General features: G+C 39.8%; 2 protein-coding genes and 1 pseudogene across 2 annotated transcripts in view; all 3 read left to right on the forward strand.

Moving 5' to 3' along the window:
* The window catches only part of LOC129410580 (protocadherin Fat 3-like), a 9374-nt gene extending 2890 nt beyond the window's left edge, over positions 1-6484 (forward strand). Inside the window, 6 exon segments of the mRNA XM_055159055.1 lie at positions 3-1618; positions 3841-3874; positions 3954-4356; positions 4358-4489; positions 4492-6351; positions 6470-6484. Coding sequence (XP_055015030.1) covers positions 3-1618; positions 3841-3874; positions 3954-4356; positions 4358-4489; positions 4492-6351; positions 6470-6484 — 4060 coding nt within the window.
* Positions 6485-8572: 2088 nt separating this feature from the next.
* Positions 8573-19853, forward strand: LOC110157788 (protocadherin Fat 2-like). The gene is given in 7 exon segments (XM_055159056.1): positions 8573-9442; positions 9444-10964; positions 12450-12723; positions 13086-13268; positions 13507-14832; positions 17438-19810; positions 19813-19853. Coding segments are annotated over 7 exon segments (6588 nt in total).
* LOC129410655 (protocadherin gamma-A11-like) lies at positions 12468-14864 on the forward strand (annotated as a pseudogene).
* Positions 19854-20067: the final 214 nt, after the last annotated feature.

Below are 20067 nucleotides of genomic sequence, written 5' to 3' on the forward strand. Positions count from 1 at the left end.
GATACACTGGTTATTACAGTCACTGCTACTGATGCGGACGAGGGTCTGAATAGTGAAATTACCTATCAGTTTGATGATCATGTGTCAAATAAAGACAGTAATGCGTTTTCCATTGATTCCAAAACTGGACACGTCACGGTGAAAAATTATATTGACTATGAAAAAACATCTTCCTATGAAATGCCAATCAGTGCCAAAGATGGTTTAGGGCTGGTCTCCTATGCAACTTTAATGATTGATATCACTGATGTAAATGACAATGCTCCTATCATTAAACTGAAGTCATTGTCCAATCAGATCCCTGAGAATGTGTCTCCTGGTACAGAGGTGGGCATCATTAATGTACAGGACAGAGACTCAGAGAACAACAGACAGGTCCGCTGCTCCCTTCAGACTGGGGTCCCTTTCAAGTTAGTACCTTCCATTAAAAACTATTATTCTCTAGTGACCACAGAACAGCTGGACCGTGAGCTAGTGTCTGATTACAACATTACAATCAGTGCCACTGACGAGGGCTCTCCCCCTCTGTCCTCCTCTAAAACTGTCCACTTAACTGTAGCTGACATCAATGACAACCCTCCTGTGTTTGAGGAGCAGTCCTACAGCGCACATGTGACTGAAAACAACAAACCTGGCTCCACTTTATGTTCTGTTGCCGCTCGAGACCCAGACTGGAGACAAAACGGGACAGTGGTTTATTCTCTGTTACCTGGTGAGGTGAATGGGGCCCCAGTGTCCTCCTATGTCTCTGTTAATGGAGACACAGGGGTGATCCATGCTGTGAGGGCTTTTGATTATGAACACTTCAGGAGTTTTAAAGTCCATGTGATGGCCAGAGACAATGGCTCTCCTCCACTCAGCAGCAACGTGACAGTCACTGTGTTTATATCTGATGTGAACGACAACTCTCCTCAAATACTGTACCCCACCCCGGAGGGGAACTCCTTCATGACTGAACTGGTCCCTAAAGCTGCACATGCAGGCTCTCTGGTGTCCAAAGTGATAGCAGTGGACGCAGACTCTGGACAGAACGCCTGGCTGTCCTATCACATCGTCAAATCCACTGATCCTGGACTTTTTACTATTGGTCTCCACAGTGGAGAGATCAGGAGCCAGCGGGACATCTCTGAGTCTGACAGCATGAAACAGAACCTTATTGTGGCAGTGAAGGATAACGGACAGCCTCCTCTCTCTGCCACCTGCTCCATGTATTTACTGATCTCTGATAACTTGGCTGAAGTGCCTGAACTCAAGGACATTTCTTATGATGAGAGGGACTCAAAGCTGACATCCTATCTGATCATTGCACTGGTGTCAGTGTCCACATTTTTCCTCACCTTCATTATTATTGTCCTGGGTGTGAGGTTCTGTCGCAGGAGGAAGCCCAGACTGTTGTTTGATGGAGCAGTTGCAATCCCCAGTGGTTATCTGCCTCCTAATTATGCAGATGTTGACGGCACAGGAACTTTACGCAGCACTTACAACTATGATGGATACATGACAACTGGATCCAGGACAAGTGACTTTAAGTTTGTCTCGTCCTACAATGACAACACACTGCCTGCAGATCAGACACTGAGGAAAAGCCCCACTGACTTCTCTGATGTTTTTGGAGATTGTGATGTTTCTCCTGAGGTAGGCACAAAGCATTATTATTTTTTTCTTTGATTATTACTTTTTCATACACATGCCTAAACGATATCAGTGCTGTTTTGTCGCTATGATTTTATAGTATTTATATCCAGATGGACCTTTTGGGTTTTGCGATGCTTTGGAATGCACAGGAATACATTAACTATTATTATTATTATTATTATTATTATTATTATTATTATTATAGTCTTTATTATGAGAACGTGACAATGCAACAATTTTAATTGTTGCAAGTTGCTAGAAGGAATCCTTGTTTACAGTATTATTGGATACAGTATTCACTTTGTGACTATATAGTTGAGCAGAGGAGGCCCCTCTGAGCTTTTTATTAAGCACGTGAAGATAGTTTGTATGTGAATTAAGGGTGCCTTGTAGTTGTGCGTCAAGTAATAAAGTCATTCTGGAACAACATTGGCACTTTCCACTGTTTAAGAATACATGATCTGGAAATTGTTTACTAATATAGTAGTAATGTTGTTTCATTCGATCCACCATCAGGACCCAGTACTGGATATGTTGTAGGTTAAAATGCACTTTCTCTCCTTAGTTAATCCATCCGTATGGGTCATTCATATTTTTTTATTACAATTTTTAAAACTCTAATCAAATTATATATTTATTCCAACCATATAATCTATTGGAAGCCTTATGACAATATGTGGCATTTACATGGGAAATGATGACTTAAATCTCCTTCACTTGTGGCATTGTTTTCACATGGAAACTCTTTTGCTCTGTCTATGGTGCTGAAGAGTGTAAAGAGAACACTGAGGTTATTTTATCTTCACCTCCTTAACTTGTGCGTTGCTTCAACACAATAACCCTAAACATAATTCAAAGGCTTCAAACATTTATATTCTAAAAAGTATTGTTTTCACAATGACTTAATTTCTTGGACTAAGTTGATTGTGTAGTATTCATCAAATTGAAGAAGAGAGAGAGAAAAAAAAAAAACTGAATGGGGGACGTCCTCAGTGATGGTTGTGGTTTTCCTTGGTGAGGATTGAGAAGTTTTGTTGAGGAATGTTGGCTTCTATGTTTGTATATAGTTTGGTAACTTTGGAGAGTTTTATTTCTATCAAAGAAAAAAAAAAAAAAACAGGAAACAAAGGTGTGATTTTGTGAAGGTATCTTCACTTGAGTGTGAATATTATTTAATCCCCTAAACTTTGGGGATTTTGACCTGTCCCCTGGGGTACTCAGGAAAATGAATTCTAATTAAACTAATTCGAATTAATTAGTTTAAAATATACACGTGCATATATGTATTTTTCAAAGAGATTTTAGGTCTGAATATGAAAGCAACACTGGTATCCACTAGAAAATGCATTATGTCTTTTAACTGAATTTTTAAATTCTTTAACTTTACACGTTTTTTTTTTTTTTTTTTTATCCCACCAATAATTTTGACCTCATTTATCAAATATCCACATTCTTATTTTAAATGCTTCTCTTTTATTTTAATACCATCCTATATCATTGATACAAAAACTGCCAATGCAGATCAGACACTGAAAAAAATGACTTTTGTCATGTTTGGGGTTTGTAATGTTTCTCCTGAGGTATAACTGAGCTTTTAGCCAATAGTTGGAATTTCCAAAACAAAATTTTACTACAAGGTATTTCACAATTTCAGTTTCTAATAAGATAAAGGAATGAGGTCTAATGTATAGCTTTCTCTTTCTCTTTTGTGTAATTCTAACAGTTGATATAAAAGTAGAAATAGACAGCGCTTTATGTCATGGCTTTTACATAGTCTAATAAGTGTTGCAGTGGACAACTTACTCACTCACTCACTCACTCACTCAGTCAGTCTTATATATTGATTTACATGCATTCATTATTTGCTTTTTGTAAGAGCATAAATTCACAATATTTTATCTTTTACTTTTTGGTTTGGTGGTTTTATTTAAGGCTTTCCATATATTGTGAGGCTATCAGAGTTTTGCTGTGCATCAGTTCGTGGAGTAAAATTAGACATGATCAGTGACTACATTTAGTTTTGTTGATCTTGTAGCTGTAATACATTTGAGGCTAAAGTTAGATTTTAAAAAAGGTGATATGATGACTTGCAGAAATATGATCTCTCTTTCTGTTCAGTTTCTTGTCGTTCTTCAAACACACTCTTGGTGTCAGTATTTACCTGTGAACGGTGCTGCGTGTTTATTCCCCTCCCTTATTTTTCAGATGGTGGAAAGAATCCGGACATTTTTAGAATACGGTCAGCTTTCAGTTTATCATTTTAAGAACTAAATGAGCACGCACATATTCAACTAAAGATTACAACCGCTATTAACAAGGAAAATAATGGACGGGAAAAGGCAAATTTTTCTGTGGTATTTGGCCTTCATTTTTTTCGATTTTCATCTTTGCCATGGAGACATCAGTTATTCTATTCCAGAGGAGATGAAACGTGGATCCGTGATCGGAAATATCGCGAAGGATATTGGACTGGATTTGGGCAGGTTGTCCGCTCGCAGGGCGCGCGTGGACTCCGAGGACAAAAGAGTCCAGTACTGCAGCGTGAACCTGAACACGGGAGAGCTGGTTGTTCAGGAGAGGATTGACAGAGAGGGCCTTTGTGCGAAGAAGACTTCATGTATTCTGAAACAGGAGCTCGTGCTGGAAAACCCTTTGGAGCTGCATCGCTTTAATATCCGCGTACAGGACATAAACGACAACGCACCACAATTTAAAGAGGAACACGCTTAAATTTGAGATCCGTGAATCAACTGAGAAGGGAGCACGATATCCATTAGATGAAGCTTACGATGGAGACATTGGGGAAAATAGTGTTCAGACTTACACCCTGCAAGACAACAAACATTTTGCACTGGAACGTTAAAAACAAAGAGCAATGGCCGAAAGTATAGTGAATTAGTTTTGGACCAAAAATTAGACAGAGAGAGTAATAACGAGATCACACTTGTGTTGACTGCGTTTGATGGCGGCTCTCCTCAGAGATCAGGCACAGTAGTCATCCATGTCACTGTTCTTGACGCTAATGATAATGCGCCAGTGTTTAGTCAGACTGTGTATAAAGCGAGTCTTCCAGAAAACTCTCCTCCAGATACACTGGTTATTACAGTCACTGCTACTGATGCTGACGAGGGAGTGAACGGTGAAATAATATATGGCTTTGACCACCCATCGGATGACGATAAAATATTTACGTTGAACCCGTCCACTGGGGAGGTTAGAGTTGCAAAATCTATAGATTATGAAGAAGAATCATCATATGAAATTCAAATTAGTGCAAAAGATGGACTTGGACTGGCTTCTTATGCAACTTTATTTGTTGAAATTGTAGATGTAAATGACAATGCTCCTGTTATATTTCTGCAATCACTGTCCAATCAGATCCCTGAGAATGTGTCTCCTGGTACAGAGGTGGGCATCATTAATGTACAGGACAGAGACTCAGAGAACAACAGACAGGTCCGCTGCTCCCTTCAGACTGGGGTCCCTTTCAAGTTAGTACCTTCCATTAAAAACTATTATTCTCTAGTGACCACAGAACAGCTGGACCGTGAGCTAGTGTCTGATTACAACATTACAATCAGTGCCACTGACGAGGGCTCTCCCCCTCTGTCCTCCTCTAAAACTGTCCACTTAACTGTAGCTGACATCAATGACAACCCTCCTGTGTTTGAGGAGCAGTCCTACAGCGCACATGTGACTGAAAACAACAAACCTGGCTCCACTTTATGTTCTGTTGCCGCTCGAGACCCAGACTGGAGACAAAACGGGACAGTGGTTTATTCTCTGTTACCTGGTGAGGTGAATGGGGCCCCAGTGTCCTCCTATGTCTCTGTTAATGGAGACACAGGGGTGATCCATGCTGTGAGGGCTTTTGATTATGAACACTTCAGGAGTTTTAAAGTCCATGTGATGGCCAGAGACAATGGCTCTCCTCCACTCAGCAGCAACGTGACAGTCACTGTGTTTATATCTGATGTGAACGACAACTCTCCTCAAATACTGTACCCCACCCCGGAGGGGAACTCCTTCATGACTGAACTGGTCCCTAAAGCTGCACATGCAGGCTCTCTGGTGTCCAAAGTGATAGCAGTGGACGCAGACTCTGGACAGAACGCCTGGCTGTCCTATCACATCGTCAAATCCACTGATCCTGGACTTTTTACTATTGGTCTCCACAGTGGAGAGATCAGGAGCCAGCGGGACATCTCTGAGTCTGACAGCATGAAACAGAACCTTATTGTGGCAGTGAAGGATAACGGACAGCCTCCTCTCTCTGCCACCTGCTCCATGTATTTACTGATCTCTGATAACTTGGCTGAAGTGCCTGAACTCAAGGACATTTCTTATGATGAGAGGGACTCAAAGCTGACATCCTATCTGATCATTGCACTGGTGTCAGTGTCCACATTTTTCCTCACCTTCATTATTATTGTCCTGGGTGTGAGGTTCTGTCGCAGGAGGAAGCCCAGACTGTTGTTTGATGGAGCAGTTGCAATCCCCAGTGGTTATCTGCCTCCTAATTATGCAGATGTTGACGGCACAGGAACTTTACGCAGCACTTACAACTATGATGGATACATGACAACTGGATCCAGGACAAGTGACTTTAAGTTTGTCTCGTCCTACAATGACAACACACTGCCTGCAGATCAGACACTGAGGAAAAGCCCCACTGACTTCTCTGATGTCTTTGGAGATTGTGATGTCTCTCCTGAGGTAGGCAAAAAAGCATTTTTTCTGTAATTCTTACTTTTAATCGTCACATTTTATACATGAGTAAACAATATCAATACTGTATTGTATTTGCAATTTTATATTTTTTCTGTCCAAACAGACCTTTAGGGTTTGACAATGTTTCGGAATTCATCAACCGATCATTTTTATATCAAGATTTGTATTATTATCTTTCTTAATGTCTGTTAATTGTTACAACAATTTTAATTGTTACGACTTGTTAGAAGGAATCCAATATATTCTACACACATTGTGGTTAGACATTCTTGCAGAAGAGGCAACTCTAAGCTTTTTATTAAGAAGTGACGGTAGCTTGAATGTAAGTTAAAGCCTTGTACTTGTGCTTGCAGTAATAAACTCATTGTGGAGCAACACTGGCACTTTACACTGTTTTGGAATATGTGCTCTGAATTGTGTATTTAATGTTGTTGCAGTCAACCAACATCAGGACCCAGTGTTGGATATATAGGTTTAAATGCACTTACTTAAATGTACTTACCGTGTGGGTAATTAATATTATTATATAAATATATATATATATATATATATATATATATAATTTTTAAATTTTTTTATTTTTTACTTTATTTTAACCATAGAATCTTTTGTGTAAACTCCAAGACATAGCATTTCCCTTGGAAATTATGGCTTAAATCTCCATCACTTGTAGCATGGTTTTCTCTTGGATTCTCATTTGCTCTGTCTATGGTACTGAAGAGTGTAGATTTAAGATTGTGGTCATTATGTCTTCACCTCCTGAAATGATTCATTGCTTTAACACAAGTCTTAGAAATAGTCGTAGTACTGTGTAGTCTGTAGTCTGTAGTGTTTATCAAATTGAAGAATAGAAAGAATACTGAATGAGAGACGTCCTGATGGTTGTGGTTTTCCTTTCTGAGGGTTGAGGAGTTGTCTTGAGGAATGATGGTTTATGTGTTTGTTTATAGTTTGATTTCTTTGGAGAGTTTTATTTTTAACAAAATTAACTGTAAATAAAGATGTGATTCAGGAGATACCTTCACTTGTGTGTGGATGCAACATAAGCAAAACATTTGGGGATCATGAGGTGTCCCCCTGGGCACTCATGAAATCTATTTATAATGATACTATCTGCATTTATCTAACTTTTTTTTTTTCAAGCAAATTTTAACTCTGAATATAAAAGCAGCATTTCTGACTCCTATAAAATGCATTATATCCTTTTTTTTTTAATTGACAGTTTAAAATGGTTAATTTTACACTTTTTTAAATTCCTACAAATAATTTTGACCTCATTTACCAAATATGCAGACTCATTTTCAATCCTCTTTTCTTCCAATATGACCCTATATCATGAAAACAAAAACTGTCAATGCAGCGCAGACGCTGAGAAAAAGCTCAGCTGACATTTCTTTTATAATATCTCTCCTGAGGTATGACTGAGCATGTAATCACTAGTGGTAATTTCCAAAGCTAACTCCTAGTGCGTGACTTCTTAAAATATGAATGTTTCATAAGGTAAAGAAATGTGATTTGATTCTAAAGTTAGAATAAAATATAAGTGATCTGATGTTATGATCAGAAACATCTGTATGTTTGCCATGTTTTATTTCTCTGTCCATGGTGCTGATATGTATTCTAAAATGTAATACTAATTTAGATTTACATGTATCACTCTGTTCTCTTTTATTTGTTGTTTTATTGTTAAAACAGCTCTCAACTCGCATGGAACTTTATTCTTAACTGAATGGGTGTATAAGCTGGTTGTTGTCTTGTATAAAATACCAATATTTCGTTGTTAAGTCTCTCAGTTGTGCAGCCTTAACAACAATAAGCAAAATAACACAATAATAATAATAATAACGGAAAGAAAGAATGAAAACATTGCAATGCTGCAATAACATTAAAACTGCTATTTTTATGGACTTTTATTAAAACCCTAGATTCGACTTCTCCCCATTGTTGCACTCTGATATTGATTCACGCCGTTTTAATATGTTTTTGCTTGGCAGAACATAAATACAGACTTGTCGTTCCTCAAAACACACTCTTGGTGTCAGTATTTACCAGTGAACGGTGCAGCGTGTTCATTCTCCTCCCTTCTTTATCACGTTGTGTAAAGAATCAGCATATTTTTACAGAACGGTGAGCTTTCAATGCACCGTTTTTAGGTTTAAATTAACGCGCACTAAAGATTATAAACCCAGTTAACAAGGGATAAATAATGGGCAGCAAAAGGCGCAGTTTTCTGGTGTATTTGGCGTTTATATTTTTCACTTTTTATCTTTGCCATGGAGACATCAGTTATTCTGTTCCAGAGGAAATGAAACGTGGATCCGTGATCGGAAATATCGCGAAGGATATTGGACTGGATTTGGGCAGGTTGTCCGCTCGCAGGGCGCGCGTGGACTCCGAGGACAAAAGAGTCCAGTACTGCAGCGTGAACCTGAACACGGGAGAGCTGGTTGTTCAGGAGAGGATTGACAGAGAGGGCCTTTGTGCGAAGAAGACTTCATGTATTCTGAAACAGGAGCTCGTGCTGGAAAACCCTTTGGAGCTGCATCGCTTTAATATCCGCGTACAGGACATAAACGACAACGCACCACAGTTTAAAGAGGACACGCTTAATTTTGAGATCCGTGAATTGGCTGATAAGGGAGCACGATATCCATTAGATGAAGCTTACGATGGAGACATTGGGGAAAATAGTGTTCAGGGTTACACCCTGCAAGACAACAAACACTTTGCACTGGACGTAAAAACAAAGAGCAATGGCCGAAAGTATAGTGAATTAGTTTTGGACAAGGAGTTAGACAGAGAGGAAAATAACGAGATCACACTTGTGTTGACTGCGTTTGATGGCGGCTCTCCTCAGAGATCAGGCACAGTAGTCATCCATGTCACTGTTCTTGACGCTAATGATAATGCGCCAGTGTTTAGTCAGACTGTGTATAAAGCGAGTCTTCCAGAAAACTCTCCTCCAGATACACTGGTTATTACAGTCACTGCTACTGATGCAGACGAGGGAATAAACGGTCAAATAACGTATGGATTTGATCATCCTTCGGATGACGATAAAAGTATTTTTACTTTGAAATCCCTCCACTGGGGAGGTTAGAGTTGCTCAGTCTTTGGATTATGAAGAAGAATCATCATATGAAATTCAAATTAGTGCAAAAGATGGACTTGGACTGGCTTCTTATGCAACTTTATTTGTTGAAATTTTAGACATAAATGACAATGCTCCTGTTATATTTCTGCAATCACTGTCCAATCAGATCCCTGAGAATGTGTCTCCTGGTACAGAGGTGGGCATCATTAATGTACAGGACAGAGACTCAGAGAACAACAGACAGGTCCGCTGCTCCCTTCAGACTGGGGTCCCTTTCAAGTTAGTACCTTCCATTAAAAACTATTATTCTCTAGTGACCACAGAACAGCTGGACCGTGAGCTAGTGTCTGATTACAACATTACAATCAGTGCCACTGACGAGGGCTCTCCCCCTCTGTCCTCCTCTAAAACTGTCCACTTAACTGTAGCTGACATCAATGACAACCCTCCTGTGTTTGAGGAGCAGTCCTACAGCGCACATGTGACTGAAAACAACAAACCTGGCTCCACTTTATGTTCTGTTGCCGCTCGAGACCCAGACTGGAGACAAAACGGGACAGTGGTTTATTCTCTGTTACCTGGTGAGGTGAATGGGGCCCCAGTGTCCTCCTATGTCTCTGTTAATGGAGACACAGGGGTGATCCATGCTGTGAGGGCTTTTGATTATGAACACTTCAGGAGTTTTAAAGTCCATGTGATGGCCAGAGACAATGGCTCTCCTCCACTCAGCAGCAACGTGACAGTCACTGTGTTTATATCTGATGTGAACGACAACTCTCCTCAAATACTGTACCCCACCCCGGAGGGGAACTCCTTCATGACTGAACTGGTCCCTAAAGCTGCACATGCAGGCTCTCTGGTGTCCAAAGTGATAGCAGTGGACGCAGACTCTGGACAGAACGCCTGGCTGTCCTATCACATCGTCAAATCCACTGATCCTGGACTTTTTACTATTGGTCTCCACAGTGGAGAGATCAGGAGCCAGCGGGACATCTCTGAGTCTGACAGCATGAAACAGAACCTTATTGTGGCAGTGAAGGATAACGGACAGCCTCCTCTCTCTGCCACCTGCTCCATGTATTTACTGATCTCTGATAACTTGGCTGAAGTGCCTGAACTCAAGGACATTTCTTATGATGAGAGGGACTCAAAGCTGACATCCTATCTGATCATTGCACTGGTGTCAGTGTCCACATTTTTCCTCACCTTCATTATTATTGTCCTGGGTGTGAGGTTCTGTCGCAGGAGGAAGCCCAGACTGTTGTTTGATGGAGCAGTTGCAATCCCCAGTGGTTATCTGCCTCCTAATTATGCAGATGTTGACGGCACAGGAACTTTACGCAGCACTTACAACTATGATGGATACATGACAACTGGATCCAGGACAAGTGACTTTAAGTTTGTCTCGTCCTACAATGACAACACACTGCCTGCAGATCAGACACTGAGGAAAAGCCCCACTGACTTCTCTGATGTTTTTGGAGATTGTGATGTCTCTCCTGAGGTAAGGAATTGATCTCCAAGTCACATTATACCTAAAACTTTTTCTCTCTGCTTTCAGTTTTGCAATCTTATGAATTTTATTTTTTTTTTAAAAGACATTACATCTTCCTTTTTATAAGCTTGTTTACAGCTTACAAAAAGCAGTAACTGAAATCTTCCTGTGAAATTGTTTGCAACCTGTTAAACTAAAATGTCAGTCACAAAATTATTTTTGTTTTCATATATAAAATGAACCATGTCTGTCCAATACTGAGATTTATATATATAGTTTCTCAAAGTATTATTTCAATCAAACATATAAATGTACAAGTTTGTTAGTTAGATTAATACAGGAATTTGTATTTTGCAGGTATGAAATAGTTACCAACAAGAGGATTTTTTTTTAGTTGTACCCAATTTAAACGGGGATTAGGCCTGTTTTTTTTTTTTTTTTTTTTTTTTTTTTTTTTTTTTTTGATAATTATAATGACATAGTTAATGTTTTGTTTTTATTGCAATTAATCACATCACACATGAGGCTGATTTCTCAAAGGCTGCACTCACATATCTGTTGGTGTTGAACTGACTCAAGCCTGGCCCTGATGTTCACTTGCTTTGGTCCTGTTCATATTGTCCTGGTTTAGTCCTGATTCAACCCAGGTTAAGTTTCAGGTGTAGTCCTGCTTTAGTCCCAATTTCATGTGGATGATAGTGCGAGTGTGAATGCACCCTGAATGTCTCATTGTGATTGGTCTGTTTCAAACACCAATTTTTATTTTTTTTATTTTATCTTTTTATTTTCTAGTGTTTTTCTTTCAACATATTTTAACACAAACTATAAGGTCAGTTTGACTGTTGAAAGACACTGATTTAAAATGACTCCTGTTCCAAAGATAAAGTGTTATCTTAGCTTTTCTTTTACTTCTCTTGTAATTCTACATACTTCATTATCTTTTCATGATTTTGATGAAATCATAATAAAGCAACATAGAGGTAATATCTGTAACTCCCACAGCAGTTATTTTAACTTTACTCCATACATTTCAATGTCATTTTTGAATTATTTTTTATTATTCAAAAATGTTTGAGGAGTTTCAAACTTCTTGTAAACCTAATGTGAACTTTTGTGCATATCAGCTGTAGAAGTAAACGGTGTGACTTTGGCCTCTTTAGAATAGACCTTTTGGCGCATCATTCAGTTACTGTTTCTTTGCCCTCAACTGTTTCTGAATAATTTCCACTCGTTTACTGCAATGAAAAATAATACAATATTTCACGGAGGGGAACGTAGGTCTGTTGGACGTAGAACATGTGAAAATATTTTGATGGGCTAATTATTGTATTACTGTTTTCTTTCTTACTTTCATTTACCTCTTGGTGTCGCTCTATACCAGTCAAAGTCTTGTTGAGCACAGGCGTTCATCCACAGTCCCGTATGTAGTTTAGCTCTTACAAAGAATAGGTCGTTTATTCTTTGATTGCACACGGGTTTTACTTCTCATAACAGTGTGACGAGAAACACTCCATGGTGGATTTAAAAATGTCGTTGTTTCCGCTACTGGGATTGTTCGTGTTTCTTCACTGGCTGGATTTGACGCAGGGAGACTTGAGCTACACGCTTCCCGAGGAGATGAAAAAAGGAGCGGTAATCGGAAATATAGTGAAGGATCTGGGTCTGGAGAGAGGTGCATTAAGCCAAAGGAGAGCCCGTGTTGACACCGAGGGCTCAGACGAACGCTATTGTGAACTGAACTTGAAAAATGGAGAACTGTTTGTCGCAGGTAGAATTGACCGAGAAGGGCTTTGTGCGAAAAGATCGTCCTGTGTCCTGAAGCAAGAACTAGTGTTAGAGAATCCGCTTGAGCTTCGTCGTATACACCTACACATACAAGATATTAATGACAATCCACCACAATTCAATGAGAAAATTGTTGAGCTTGAAATAAGGGAAACTACAGTCAGGGGTGCTCGCTTTGTGATAGAGGAGGCGCACGATGCGGATGTGGGGCAGAATTCAATCCAACAATACAGTTTAAACAAAATGATCATTTTGTTTTAGTGGTAACTGGAAATATCATTGAGCTGGTTCTTGATAAAGAATTAGATCGTGAAAAACAACATGAAATTGATTTGATTTTGACAGCTTTTGATGGCGGGTCTCCACAGAGATCAGGGACCGTAGCCATACACGTCACTGTACTGGACGCTAATGATAACGCGCCTGTGTTCAGCCAGGCCGTGTATAAAGCCAGTCTGCCTGAAAACTCCCCTCTAGATACTGTAGTGCTTACTGTTAGTGCGACTGATGCAGATGAAGGCGTCAACGGTGATGTGAGTTATGATTTTGGACACGTTGCTGAAGATGTGAAAAAGGCTTTTAGTATAAATTCAAAAACAGGAGAAATAAGAGTTATTGGCAACATTGATCATGAAAACACTGCCACCTTTGAAATACGTGTTAAAGCAAAAGATGGATTAGGATTGTCAACTTATGCCATGGTGGAAATATCTGTCACTGATGTCAATGACAATGCTCCTGTTGTGAGTTTAAAAATCCCTGTCAGATACAATAGCAGAAAATACCCCTCCTGGTACAGAGGTGGGCATCATTAATGTACAGGACAGAGACTCAGAGAACAACAGACAGGTCCGCTGCTCCCTTCAGACTGGGGTCCCTTTCAAGTTAGTACCTTCCATTAAAAACTATTATTCTCTAGTGACCACAGAACAGCTGGACCGTGAGCTAGTGTCTGATTACAACATTACAATCAGTGCCACTGACGAGGGCTCTCCCCCTCTGTCCTCCTCTAAAACTGTCCACTTAACTGTAGCTGACATCAATGACAACCCTCCTGTGTTTGAGGAGCAGTCCTACAGCGCACATGTGACTGAAAACAACAAACCTGGCTCCACTTTATGTTCTGTTGCTGCTCGAGACCCAGACTGGAGACAAAACGGGACAGTGGTTTATTCTCTGTTACCTGGTGAGGTGAATGGGGCCCCAGTGTCCTCCTATGTCTCTGTTAATGGAGACACAGGGGTGATCCATGCTGTGAGGGCTTTTGATTATGAACACTTCAGGAGTTTTAAAGTCCATGTGATGGCCAGAGACAATGGCTCTCCTCCACTCAGCAGCAACGTGACAGTCACTGTGTTTATATCTGATGTGAACGACAACTCTCCTCAAATACTGTACCCCACCCCGGAGGGGAACTCCTTCATGACTGAACTGGTCCCTAAAGCTGCACATGCAGGCTCTCTGGTGTCCAAAGTGATAGCAGTGGACGCAGACTCTGGACAGAACGCCTGGCTGTCCTATCACATCGTCAAATCCACTGATCCTGGACTTTTTACTATTGGTCTCCACAGTGGAGAGATCAGGAGCCAGCGGGACATCTCTGAGTCTGACAGCATGAAACAGAACCTTATTGTGGCAGTGAAGGATAACGGACAGCCTCCTCTCTCTGCCACCTGCTCCATGTATTTACTGATCTCTGATAACTTGGCTGAAGTGCCTGAACTCAAGGACATTTCTTATGATGAGAGGGACTCAAAGCTGACATCCTATCTGATCATTGCACTGGTGTCAGTGTCCACATTTTTCCTCACCTTCATTATTATTGTCCTGGGTGTGAGGTTCTGTCGCAGGAGGAAGCCCAGACTGTTGTTTGATGGAGCAGTTGCAATCCCCAGTGGTTATCTGCCTCCTAATTATGCAGATGTTGACGGCACAGGAACTTTACGCAGCACTTACAACTATGATGGATACATGACAACTGGATCCAGGACAAGTGACTTTAAGTTTGTCTCGTCCTACAATGACAACACACTGCCTGCAGATCAGACACTGAGGAAAAGCCCCACTGACTTCTCTGATGTTTTTGGAGATTGTGATGTCTCTCCTGAGGTAGGCACAAACTGACAAAGAATTCACTGATATGTTTTTTTGATTATTACTTTTCTACAGTGTCAAATTTTATACATGCTTAGACTCTCTCTCATTGATTAATACGTAATTAATTTTCTCATTTTACAAAAATCTGCTTATATATTTTTTTTTGTTCATTGGTTGGGAAATGATCACATAAATCTTCACTTCTGGCATGATTTTCACATGTTTTCATACATTTTAGACATAATTTAATCATTTAAAAGACTTCAAAACATATATGTTTTGTTTTTTTTTTTTTTTTTTTTTCATAGTCGAGGCAATAATTCAGTGTTCCATCTCTTGATCTTATTAAATTTTGTTACGTCATTGAGAACTAACTTTTCACAATAAGATGTCCTCAGTGATGGTTGTGTTTTTTCTTTCTGAGGGCTGAGGAGTTGTGTTGAGGATCGCTGGCTTATGTGTTTGTGTACAGTTTGATTAGTTTGGAGAGTTCTCTTTCTAACACAAATAACATGGAACAAAGATGTGATTTTATGGAGATATCTTCACTTGAGTGTAAATGTTATTTAATCCCTTAAACTATGGGGATGATGAGGTGTCCGCCTGGGCACTCATGAAAATCAATTATAATGATATTAACTGCAATGAATATCTTAAAAAATGTGCATGTTGTTTGGGCTGATTTTAGCTCTGAATATGAAAGCTCCACTGTTTACCTTTTAAATGTCCTCTTTTCTCTTTCAATATGATCCTATATTATAAATATATAAACTGCCATTTCAGATCAGACACTGAGAAAAAGCCCAAGTGACTTTTTTATGTTTGGGGATTGTGATGTCTTTCCTAAGGTTTGAATGAGTATTTAATAATCACTAGTTGTCATTTCCCAAACTAACTATTAAGGCGAGGCATTTCACAATATCAATTTAAGTAAAGGAATGTTTTTTTTGTTTGTTTTGTTTTTGTTTTGTTTTTTGGATTATGTTATTCTGGTGGTTGATATAAAAAGAATTAATAGGAAGTAATTTATCACACTAAAAGATGCTGAGTTAAAAAATAACCCAACCTGTGAAAAATAATAACTCAGCACTGGGTCACTTTTGGGTTATTTTGATCTAGCAGTTCATTAGTTTAACCCAACTTTTTTTTTTTTTTTTCTACTCAATTCTGTGTTGTATTTTACTTCTCTGCTGGGTTAATTCTACTTAGTGTATGGTTTATGTGCTTATAATTTCAACCATAGCTTTATGTATGAAAACATATTTAAAAAAGGATAAAGCATTTTTATTAATAATTGCATTCAAAACATGTCACACCATTAATAGGAACACATTATGAATTCAGCAATAATTTTTTTTTTACTTGTTGTTACTTGCAGTGACAGAAGTTTGAGCGCTGAGTTGGTTTATCTCAGAATCTGGAACTTCAGTCTCAGAAGATTCCACTGTGAGACCAGAGAGAGACATGGGCGTGTTTACTGTTCAGATATTTCTGCTGACACTTCTTCTGCAAGGGCTTTATAACATGTAATATTATTTAACATAACACTAACATTTGTGATTCAGTAGAAGCTTTAGTGTCGACTCCTGACTCCAGAGCTCAGGACTGTGACACTGCAATTATCTCCACTGTGAGAGGAAAGAACGGAGAGAGAAGTCATATATTCAGCTAAAATGTCTTCCTCTGTAACAAATAGAGCCTGATAAATATAAAATCAAACCCAAATTAGGTGGACGTTTGTAAGAGATGTTCAGATCCTTAATAAAGAAACACAATGTTCATTTATATAGGTTATGGCTTTTACATAGAGTAAGATGTGATGCAGTGGACGACTGTTGTGAAAGTCTCACAAGAGTTATGTGCATGAGTCATTTTATAGGAGAACAAATTCATTACTTTGTAGTGGTCATATTTTAGACTTCTGTGTATAGCCAGAACCCTGCAATATTTTAGTTCATGGAGTGAAAATAAGTGGTCTGATTTTACTTCAGGAAATATGATCTTTGTTAGATTTTTATTTCTCTGTCCATGGTGCTGATACTTATTTTAAAATGTAATATCAATTTTGAGTCCTAACGATCACCCATAGTCTTTTGCTCATTTGTTATTGTTAAATCAACCTCACAACTCTCATTCTACTTGATTTTGATAGAATAGGTGTATGTGCTAGTGTTTGTCTTGCACAAAATTTTCATATGTCTTTGTTAAGTTTTTGGTCTTTCCTGATTTTCCGGCCTTGGCAACAATGACCAGTGAAGAATATTACTGTTAAAGAAATAGTAAGTAAAAGCGCAATAGAACATGAACAAAAAAAAATAAAACGTTTCTTTTTATTTAATCCTATCCTAGATTCTTCTCACTTTGATACTTCATTCTTGGTCACAAGTTATTTACACTTTTTACCTGGGAGAACATAAATACAAACTTGTCGTTCTTCAAACACACTCTTGGTGTCAGTATTTACCAGTGAACGGTGCAGCGTGTTCATTCTCCTCCCTCCTTTATCAGTCGTGGTAACGAATCCGCACATTTTTAGAATACGGTGTACTTTCAATGCACCATTTTAAGAATTAAATGAGCCCGTACACATTCTGCAGAAGATTATAACCAGATAATGGCCACAAACAAACGACATTTTCTGTGGTATTTGCCATTTGTTTTTATCATTTTTGATCCTTGTCATGGAGACATCAGTTATTCTGTTCCAGAGGAAATGAAACGTGGATCCGTGATCGGAAATATCGCGAAGGATATTGGACTGGATTTGGGCAGGTTGTCCGCTCGCAGGGCGCGGGTTGTTTCCGAGGACAACGGAGTCCAGTACTGCAGCGTGAACCTGAACACGGGAGAGCTGGTTGTTCAGGAGAGGATTGACAGAGAGGGCCTTTGTGCGAAGAAGACTTCATGTATTCTGAAACAGGAGCTCGTGCTGGAAAACCCTTTGGAGCTGCATCGCTTTAATATCCGCGTACAGGACATAAACGACAACACGCCGCAATTCACCGACGACTCACTTAAATTAGAAATTCGAGAATCAGCAGATAAAGGCACGAAGTTTGTTGTCGGTGAAGCACATGACGGAGATATAGGAGAAAATGCAGTGCAGGGCTACACCCTTCAGCAAAATGACAACTTTCAGTTAATGTATAAACCAAACTCTGCAGGACGAAAATATTGTGAGTTAATTTTGGACAAAGAATTAGACAGAGAGAGTAATAACGAGATCACACTTGTGTTGACTGCGTTTGATGGCGGCTCTCCTCAGAGATCAGGCACAGTAGTCATCCATGTCACTGTTCTTGACGCTAATGATAATGCACCAGTGTTTAGTCAGACTGTGTATAAAGCGAGTCTTCCAGAAAACTCTCCTCCAGATACACTGGTTATTACAGTCACTGCTACTGATGCGGACGAGGGAATACATAGCGACATCACGTATGTATTTGACCACGTGTCTGATGAAAACAGTGATGTTTTTTCAATAAATTCAAAAACAGGAGACGTGATTGTATCAGGCAAAATTGATTATGAAAAAACGACTTCATATGAATTGCATATTAGTGCAAAAGATGGATTAGGGCTGGTCTCTTATTCTACATTAATGGTTGAAATCACTGATGTTAATGACAATGCTCCTGTCATGATCTTAAACTCCCTGACAAATCAGATCCCTGAGAATGTGTCTCCTGGTACAGAGGTGGGCATCATTAATGTACAGGACAGAGACTCAGAGAACAACAGACAGGTCCGCTGCTCCCTTCAGACTGGGGTCCCTTTCAAGTTAGTACCTTCCATTAAAAACTATTATTCTCTAGTGACCACAGAACAGCTGGACCGTGAGCTAGTGTCTGATTACAACATTACAATCAGTGCCACTGACGAGGGCTCTCCCCCTCTGTCCTCCTCTAAAACTGTCCACTTAACTGTAGCTGACATCAATGACAACCCTCCTGTGTTTGAGGAGCAGTCCTACAGCGCACATGTGACTGAAAACAACAAACCTGGCTCCACTTTATGTTCTGTTGCCGCTCGAGACCCAGACTGGAGACAAAACGGGACAGTGGTTTATTCTCTGTTACCTGGTGAGGTGAATGGGGCCCCAGTGTCCTCCTATGTCTCTGTTAATGGAGACACAGGGGTGATCCATGCTGTGAGGGCTTTTGATTATGAACACTTCAGGAGTTTTAAAGTCCATGTGATGGCCAGAGACAATGGCTCTCCTCCACTCAGCAGCAACGTGACAGTCACTGTGTTTATATCTGATGTGAACGACAACTCTCCTCAAATACTGTACCCCACCCCGGAGGGGAACTCCTTCATGACTGAACTGGTCCCTAAAGCTGCACATGCAGGCTCTCTGGTGTCCAAAGTGATAGCAGTGGACGCAGACTCTGGACAGAACGCCTGGCTGTCCTATCACATCGTCAAATCCACTGATCCTGGACTTTTTACTATTGGTCTCCACAGTGGAGAGATCAGGAGCCAGCGGGACATCTCTGAGTCTGACAGCATGAAACAGAACCTTATTGTGGCAGTGAAGGATAACGGACAGCCTCCTCTCTCTGCCACCTGCTCCATGTATTTACTGATCTCTGATAACTTGGCTGAAGTGCCTGAACTCAAGGACATTTCTTATGATGAGAGGGACTCAAAGCTGACATCCTATCTGATCATTGCACTGGTGTCAGTGTCCACATTTTTCCTCACCTTCATTATTATTGTCCTGGGTGTGAGGTTCTGTCGCAGGAGGAAGCCCAGACTGTTGTTTGATGGAGCAGTTGCAATCCCCAGTGGTTATCTGCCTCCTAATTATGCAGATGTTGACGGCACAGGAACTTTACGCAGCACTTACAACTATGATGGATACATGACAACTGGATCCAGGACAAGTGACTTTAAGTTTGTCTCGTCCTACAATGACAACACACTGCCTGCAGATCAGACACTGAGGAAAAGCCCCACTGACTTCTCTGATGTTTTGGAGATTGTGATGTCTCTCCTGAGGTAAGGAATTGATCTCCAAGTCACATTATACCTAAAACTTTTTCTCTCTGCTTTCAGTTTTGCAATCTTATGAAATTATTATATTTTTAAAAGACATAACATCTTCCTTTTTATAAGCTTCTGTGGTCGGATAAAGAGGCTTCAGAGAGTGTGTATTTACTTCCATTTAATGCCGTATGCACTGAAACACAAGAGACACATTTATGATCACGCTATTCATGTCAAG

The sequence above is a fragment of the Boleophthalmus pectinirostris genome, unplaced genomic scaffold (assembly GCF_026225935.1).
Source record: "Boleophthalmus pectinirostris isolate CB_2022bp ecotype Guang Dong unplaced genomic scaffold, ASM2622593v1 HiC_scaffold_23, whole genome shotgun sequence".
NCBI classification, from domain to species: Eukaryota; Metazoa; Chordata; class Actinopteri; order Gobiiformes; family Gobiidae; genus Boleophthalmus; species Boleophthalmus pectinirostris.